A 9,024-nucleotide genomic window follows, 5' to 3' on the forward strand; every position below is an offset into this window, starting at 1 on the left:
TATTGAGAGAAGTAAAAGGGAAAGATCCTTGTTTGCTCATTCAGATAACTGAATCTAACTTCTGTTGGTGATGCATCTTGATAATGTGCGGCCTCTTCAGTGTTGGTTGGGTCGACGATCGCCTACGGCGAAGTCGTTTGCTTCAGGGTTTAGGGATGGCGAAAATGGGAGGAGTGATGGCGAATGATGCCTGCGTGCTGTCTCGATGAGACCCTCTTTGCAGTGGTGTGTGTGGAGTTACTTGGGTGCGCCCAGCAGTTGTGAACAACTCTTTTCTTCTTAATGAATGCAAGATAACTGCCATTTCCAGTGAACAACTCTTTTCTTCTTAATGAATGCAAGATAACTGCCATTTCCAAAAAATAATGTGCGGTGTATCTCAACTTGATTTGTGTTTGGATTTAGCATGGATCACCCTTTGGCTGGAGATGTCCATGAAGCATTTCAGATTCAAGGAACACGAATCATTAAATCTCTCGTATTGTCATTGTAACACTTGTCTCAAAATGTTGAATCAGATAAACAAATACGTACCGGCATGATGTCAAGATGAAAAAGGCAGTACTATACTTGCAACATGCATCTATCTCATTCTATTCTATGCACTGTTAATGTACAACAAGTATGATCAAGCTCGACAAGCATGAGCAAGATAGTGTCACAAGCGTGCAATAGTTCTGTTCAGGCTCAGCTCAACCCCACCCGCAGAACGAGCATTTTTCGCGTTATTACGAGATTCACGAACATCAGCTTGTGAGCTTATGTATGATAGGGACTGCAACCACGACACGAGCACAGGCTTCCGTACAACATCGTCAGATTCCGCGACATGGGCGTGCATGTCATCGAGGAGCACATCCTGGCCTTCCTTTGGCAGCGAGGTGACAAATTCCGCCAGCTCCTTGAGCAGATAAGAGAATGACTGCAGAAACAGGAGAAAAGAGTGTTGAGGGAATAAAATCTGCAGGGTCTCTACAGGTAGCAGTGCTGCATGCGTAGTAGGAAATCATGGAATAATGTGATTTAGGGTCAAAGGCAGATCTTTATATCAATCAATCAAGTCAGCGAATGAAAATACTCGATAGGGTTTTGAAGCTAATGATGTTTGCAATCTCTGCTATTGGGAAAAAGGTTCGGTGTGTCCTCGCGGATTGATTGGCCATATTCTGAATGTCATAAAGGAGATAAGCACCACCAACCCGTATTTCAGAGGAGTTACTGCCCTACACACCATCAGAAAGTAATAACATTGTGATCTTAGCTTACCTGAATATCAACAAGGAAGATGAGCCGTAGCAACAAGTCCAATACTTTCTTGCAGGGCTCTGTGCTTTCTTCCCATGACCTCCATAATGATCTGTCCTGAACCATTGCAGTACTGCAAAGATCTTTAGCCTTCACAGCAAGGCTATGGATACAAAACAGAATGGCAGGGCTCTTTGCAGGAAGGTGCCGAACAAGTGCAACAACTCCTGATGCTAATCCATCAAATGGAGTTACCCCAGGATAAGCCTATTAAATGAGATAAGTAGAGAAATTAGTCAGTCGCCTAATTAGGAACTAAAAGTATGAAAAAGGGTTTTGAATGAACTACCTCCAAGGATCTCCTAATATAATCAAAGGCGACTTGCTCTTTCAAAGCCACTCGATCATCCTGATCAGTATCATTGCCAGATGACAGGAATGATACCATCACCGAGTGTACAGCACGTGTTATTTTTTCATTCGAATGTTGTATGTATCTAACAAATTGCATTAAGGGCGGCAATTTTGTATATCAAAATCAAGATAACCCAATGAGAAAAACAAAGAGAGAATTCCTTATTTGACACTAGATAAAAATGTGCCTCCCTATTTGGCCCTGCAAAAAAAGTTTATTCCCTATTTGACGCTCGGACTATTTTTTCACTTCCGCCATTTTGGCTACCAGCCTACCAATGGTGTTAAGTGAGAGCTGAAACAACGGCTTTACCCCTGATGTATAACGCTGGAAAAAAAGGATAGCAGGAACCAAACTGCCCCGAACAACGACCTAACTCGCTCTCCCTAGAGTCAAAAAAAAAAGTATGCAGTAAAAAAGAACTCGCCCTCCCTCAATCCTGACCCCTAACCTGTATGGCGGCAGCAGCAGAGGTCTGTCTTTTCCCCCTAATGTGCCACTGCCGTCAATTATGGCTACTAACGATATTAAGGGCCTGTTTGGGACTGCTCCGCTCTAAAAAACGCAAGCCAAACGGGGTAACTCCATGATATCCCGCTCTGAGAAAAAAACAAGAATCTGGGGTACAACTTCCTATTTTTTGTGAAGCTCTTCAGGGGTGCTCCAAAAACTCTAGTTCGAAGAGTCCTTGTGGACTTGGTGGGAAATTACCCAGCACTACCACCAGTAAGTGGATACGCCTTTGTTTTATTTCCCCACGTCACCCAGCCAAATAGACCTTTCCCACCAAATTTTCTTATTCTTGAAGCTGGAAGCCAAACAGGATAAACTGCTCTTTGGAGAAGCTGCAACTCCTAGGTGAATTTGCTCCAAAGTGGATTTGGTGCAGTGGAGCAGTCCCAAACAGGCCCTTAAGTGAGAACTGAAAAGACAGTTTTACCCCAGAAAGAAATTTAGACCGAGTGCCAAATAAGGAAGAATTTTTTTCCAGGGTCAAATAGGGAAGCACATTTTTATCTAGTACTCCCTCCGTCCCATAATGTAAGACGTTTTTTGACTCTAGTGTAGTGTCAGAAAACGTCTTAAATTATGGGACAGAGGGAGTATCAAATAAGGAATTCTATCAAAAATAAATAGTAAGACAAATAGTAGTGGTGTCTATAAAGGATACAGGAATACGACCGGAGCTAATTTATCCCGAATTAGATCAGCTGGAATAAGGCTAATACAAGTAGGCATAACCCGCAGATAAAACAATATGCGTGACGTCTGAACCTCATCCGCGTAACAGATATATCTTGTTCCATCCAAGGTTAGTAAATCTACAATATACCAAAGCTCCACTTTAATCAACAGCTGCAAGCACATCTAAGCAATCACATGAGAAGTTTTAATCATAATGGCACAAGGAGATTAGGAGAGTGGCATTAAATAACCTGGTTTGGTTGTCAATTCAGCACATGAAGGCATTGACTCAACGAATAAAGCACTGGCTGCCGCATTATCCTGATTAACAACAACAGCACGCCGGATTGCTTCAGTGTACTCAGGAAGACGCAAACGTCTCAGATGTTCCACACAAGAGAATTCCACCAAGATCCTAACAGCAACCTCTGGCTGTAACCCCCCTGAGGAGTTTGCATCCAACCTGTGTTTTGCAACCTCTGCTGCAAAGCTTACAATCATAAAAAATGCTGCCTCAGCAATCTTATCAATCTCAGCAAGCAAATCATTCCGTTTCGTCTGGTGCAGCAACACTGCTGCACGAAGATGATGATACAGCTCTTGCGCATATTCACATACACGAGTTTCAACATAATCTTTAGTCTTCTCATCAGCAAATGAATACTGATTGCACAGAACCCCAGTCACTGGCCCTGCTTCTTTGAAAAGGACACTATCCTGGTGTTGCTTGACCTGATTCTTGGCAAGCTCAGCTGAATTTCCATCTGGACTCTTAACTGAGATCCTAAGCAGACATGGAAGAGGAAGGAGCTCCTCCAGCAGTGCCATAAGAACACACTGTAACACTGAATCATTAGACGCTACCGGCCCACACTGTGTCAAACCTAATGCAACACACTGAAGAAGGACACGTCGCTGATCATCGTCATGCCTCCCTTCTACAGTTGCCCTCTTAGCTGCAAAACGAATGGTCCACTCAGGAGCGTCCTTCAATTTTGGGGCAAAGTCCAAGCGATGTCTCACCGAAGCAACCCTCAATGCCCGTAGTCCACCGCAAGCCGCCATCACCGCCGGAAACAGCACATAACCCTCGCTCTCGCACTTCTCCGGCGAAATTACCTCGAACAGAACCTGAACCTTGCGCATCCTCCTCGACTCGACGAACCCCGACACCAGCCAATCCACCAGCTTAAGCACCCTAACACCAACACCTACATCCCCGATCCTGCCGCAAATCCTAACCAGGGACACAAGGATCCTTCCAAAGTGCAGCTCATCTGCACATGCCAGGGCATGGCCAATACCAGCAAGCGCAAGGTGGTCAATAACATCGCTGGTCTCACTGCCCTGCTCCGTATTCTCTAGAATGCGACTCACAGCCACAATGGGGTCGTCGCCACCATGGTCGCTCCCGAGATTCCCCGTGCTGGGGCTCCCTGAGGTGCCATTGCTGGTGGAATTCTTGGAGCTCTTGGCGGTGGCGAGCGTGCCCAGGAGGAGGAGCCGAGGGGCGAGAGGGAGGGAGGCAAAGGGGAGCGAATAGTTGGGGAGGAGACGCGGGCAGGTGGCGAGCAGCGGGGAGACGAGGCGCGGGTGGAGCGGGAGAAGCGGCAGGAGCAGCTCGAGGTGCGCGGAGCTGAGGCGGAGCGAGCGGCGGTGCAGGTGGAGGGTCTCGAGGGCGGAGAGGGTGACCGCAGGGGAGGGAGCGGCGCTGCGGAGGTGCGACCACGCGGTGAGGATGGCGGCGGGGGTGGGAGGCGGGGGCGCTGGCGCGGGGGGCGCGAAGGTGGGTGACTCGAGGAGGTCGGTGAGGGGCGTGGCGGCGGGGGCCGGCGGCGGGAGACTGGCCGGCGTGGACATGGCTGGGCTGTGGATTGGAATCGGAACTGACGCGACGATGACGCCGCCGATGCCTTCAGACCTGAGAGGACTCGAGAGAAAACGGAGCTGCTACCAGCTCAGCGTACCACAACTAATTGCGTCGATTTTTCTTTTCTTTTCTTTTCTTTTTTCATTCACTAGCACATATGCCCATGCGTTGCAACGGGAAAAAAAAAATATCACACTCCCCTAACCGAATAAGTATCAATTCTTCCTAACATGAAAAAGAATTGCACTTTCAGCCAATTCCTTTTTGCAAAACTGCTAACAAATGTATGGATTGTTTGGTTTGCAACTTTTCTATTTTATCTTGACCTCCACTATGTCATATGCTTTCCACTGACGATGGTGTACTAATTGTCTGCGCTTAATACGAGACATATGTAGCGGAGAGACAGAAGGGCTTGTGATATTGGGTTAACCGTTATGACGGGTTCATTAATCAAAAATTGAAAACCGGAAACATGAATAATTATATTAATTATTTTTTCTAAACCTGGGACATTTTTCTCATGTGAAATCTTCTCGGATAGCTCTATCAAATTGCATAACTAACTTGTTATGAGACATTAACTGTTATGTTGCATTATGAGTTATCCCATATGCATGCATAATATATACATAAGAAAACTTGTTGTGAGACATGAACACCTCAAAAAAGATGCATACAGAAGCACTTGTATATTATGGGTGCTCGCGTGATGCATATATTCAACGAATGTCTGCATGCTTGCGTATAAATAATTCTAGGGAATGCCTTGTTAATTTAGTTTCTTTTGAATATACCGAGAAAAAAAGGAGCTTGCTTTACTTACGTGCATGTTCACGACGTGTCAACATGTCGTATTGTACCCGTGCTGCAAATTTTAATCCTTCCCTTCTCCGATTAATTCGCTTCCTTCTAATAGCAAGGCGAGTTTAATTCCTTCAAGGAAATCCTGATTAATTCATTTCCTTCTTTAGGCAAGGTGAGCTTTATTCCTTCCAGTATCGTTGGCTCTTTCTCTTGTTGTTTCTTCATCTTTACCTATATATATATATATATATATATATATATATATATATATATATATATATATATATACTAATAAAGCAGCGATCGCTTCTGGTCGTCCGTCGTCAAGGAACTTTTGTAAAAAGGACCTCTGTTTTTCTGGAAATCAACCCGCAGTCCTATTTAATGTGTGGTCCTGAAAAAACGGTTGGATTTTGCAAAAAGCCCCCTGCGTCCATTGCCGTTCTCCGCCGCGGCTTATACATTGCCGTACTCCACCGCCGGGCACGCCGCTCGCCGCCGGCGCCTGCGCGCCGTCCTCCACCACCGCATCTTGCCGGCGGCGTCCGCGCCGCCCGAGCCCAGGAATGGGCGAGGCGTCGCCGCGGTAGCCAAGGAAGGGGAGAGGTGTCGCGGCGGGCGTCCGCGCCGCCCGAGCCTAGGAAGGGGGCGAGGCGTCCCGGCGGCTGGCCTTCTCGCTTGGGGCGAGGCGTCGCGGCGGAAGACGATAAGATGGAAGGCGTGCTCGCTTGGGAGAATGGAGGCCGCCTCGCCGGGTTCGGGCGCGGCAGCACGGCGTCGGGCTGTTGCGGGTGGCGCCGGGGCCGGGGCGGTGGTTTGACGGGCGACACGAAGGAGGTGCTGCCCTGGACCCAGCGACGGCGGCTGCAGCGGAACGATGCGGGCGTCCACATCTTGCTTCAGTGCCTGCGGGCTGCGGGCCCTGGGCGGTGCGATGCTCGCGCGCGCGCGACACCTGTGTCTGATTTGGTGAGGTGCAGCAGCAGCGCGATGGCGCCGCCGAGGGACTCCCCGTAGAGGAAGCAGAGCAGCGGGGGAGGGTAGTCAGCGCGGAAGGGGGCGAAGCCGGCCTCGCAGTCGTCGAGCACGGGGCCGATGTCCGGGATGTGGGCCTGGAAGCCCTCGGAGAAGCCGTGCCCCTGGTGGTCGACGGCAGCGATGGCGAAGCCCTGCTTGGCGAAGTGGACGGCGGTGAGCAGGACCATCCAGCTGGACTCGCCGGTGAAGCCGTGGACGAAGGCGATGGCGCCGAGGACGGGGGCGCCCAGCGCTACGTGAAGATGCGGAGCCCCCGCGGGTTGACCAATGTGGAGGAGGAGTGCGTGACGCCGTGGCGCGCGCAGTACGCCTCCGTGGTGAGCCGGCCAAAGGGGCTCCGCTCGTCGGCCTCCGCCACTGGATGCACCATGGCTTCTCTGCGCGCTCCCCTTGATTTAGTGTGTTCTTGGAGTAGTAGATGCAAACGAGGGCGAGAGGAGGGTATATTTTCTTTAGTACTCCTACAGTGGCGGCCGTTGAGAGGGGGAGTGCTGCGCATGGTCCTCGCCGGACAGAGGAGGGAGTGCGTTGGGGAGAGATAAGATAGGGGATGATTGGGAGGGTGAGAAGATAAGCTTGGAGGAATGGACAGCGGTGCGTGCGGCCAAACGATACGCGTCGCCGGCGTGTGATGCATGCACGCGTCCATCCTGATCATTTGTTTCTCGCGGTGCATTGCCGGGTTTGGTTCTATTTTTTTCTTCTAGACGTTGGATTTGCATCTGTTTGTGTTATCATTTTTCTGCTTTCTAAATTGCTTCAACTAAAAACTGAAAAAACGCAAGCCTATCAACTTAACAAATAATAAAAGATTCGACCCAGTTAAAAAAGACACAAAAGTAAAGAAGAAATATGCAAACATGGCGTCAACACAGAAGATAAAAAAGTGTGCATGAAAAATACACCCCCCCCGGTTGATTCCTCAAATTTTATTTTTTTTGCAGAAATACACCAATATGCAACCAGAGAAAAAAGCTAGAAGATAGCCGTGAATTGAGGCACAACACACGAAGCAAAGATTCAATTCCGATGAAGAATCCTTCATATATTGCGACAGGTAACGAAGTTAGTACATCTATAGAGAAGGACTTTGTGGATAGCACACACACAATATGGTTGGGCGCTAGGCAAAGTATGCAACATTTTATTTGTGCGATATCGGTGCACTCAACATAAGTGTTGCGTGTATGATATTTTTAGTAGGCGTTGTCACTATATATTGACAGTCTAATCTACGATGTCATGTTGAAGACAGACGAAAAACATCATATGTGCTCTTACTTCAAAATATTTAAATTAGTAACTAAACTCTTGAAAAATGTGCTTCAAAGTCGAGAAAAATGCACTACGTGGAAGTCCTCCGGGCACCCCTCTCTCTCGAACCACTGCCCCTCCGCCCCATAGCAACGCACGGGCATGTTTGCTAGTACTACTCATGGATGTATTCAAATCGGTAAGATTTTATCTAAAGAAGTGAGGTGGGATTAATCGGTACCATTAAATATATAGAAGCGACGTGGGCTATTTAACTACTAAATGAATCCAATATTGTCACAGACCAATAATCTAGCTCAGTTGGTTGCGTCCTGGTAGTTTAGAGTTGACAGAGGAACACGTAAAAAATGCCAACATAAAAAGGTATCCTCCTTTCCTTTCTCCAACAACAGGTTAGCTAGGTGGCCTGGCTGGTGCTTGCGGGATCTAACTAAGCGGGCAGGGTTCAAGTTCTTGTAATGCAAATTATTTTAGATTTGAAGCAATTTTTTTTACGTATAACGAAAAAATTGTACGAAGGACTAAAAATAGATGACGCACGAAAAACGCCCATGGACCAAAAAAAGTGAAGAAATAATCCTCCCTTTAATATTAGGTAAAGATATGGGAACTTGCTTTATCGGAATACTATCTGGCTGGCATTCTGGGGTACGTTTTCCAGCACACTACCTTATAGCCATCGGATTCCGCAACATGAATCTTATATCTGCTGGAATTTTTGTCTATTTGGACCTAGCCCAATAGCAATTTCAAACATTCCTAATAAATCCTAGAGGCCCACGCAGCCCATTCGTGCAAGGCAAGAGGTGGAACTAAAGTTTAGTCCCACATTGCTAGTTTAGAGGGAGTTGGACCTCTTTATAAAGGAGGTTTTTTTTCCACTTGTATGAGCATGAGAACAAGAGGGACATCCACGCGCGCTCCTCTCTTGAGTGTTCTGACAAGAAAAAAAGGTGCTTCTGTTCATGGTGTTGGCACAGTCGAGTATGGAACCTCCTTTGGTAAAGGCTATGAGTCAGGAGGCCTGTTTCGTTTACCCTCATCAGACGTTTGCAATAAAGTTGTTAATCATGTTTGCAACGATAGTAAATCAAATGTGTGGCATTCACGTCTTTGTCATGTTAACTTTGGTTGCATGTCGCGACTAGCGAAGTTGAACTTAATCCCTAGTTTCACCACTGTCAAGGGA

General features: G+C 47.4%; 1 protein-coding gene across 1 annotated transcript; it reads right to left on the reverse strand.

The window, feature by feature from the left end:
- Positions 1-462: 462 nt before the first annotated feature.
- Positions 463-5,635, reverse strand: LOC123135964 (uncharacterized). Its single transcript, XM_044555239.1, has 5 exons — positions 3,097-5,635; positions 2,832-2,982; positions 1,595-1,742; positions 1,267-1,512; positions 463-922 (listed from the first exon to the last, which is right to left on the reverse strand). Exons 1-5 carry the CDS (start codon positions 4,703-4,705, stop codon positions 659-661), a joined length of 2,418 nt encoding a protein of 805 aa, XP_044411174.1. The 5' UTR covers positions 4,706-5,635; the 3' UTR covers positions 463-658.
- Between the last annotated feature and the right edge of the window lie 3,389 nt (positions 5,636-9,024).

This window comes from Triticum aestivum, chromosome 6B (genome assembly GCF_018294505.1).
Source record: "Triticum aestivum cultivar Chinese Spring chromosome 6B, IWGSC CS RefSeq v2.1, whole genome shotgun sequence".
NCBI lineage: Eukaryota > Viridiplantae > Streptophyta > Magnoliopsida > Poales > Poaceae > Triticum > Triticum aestivum.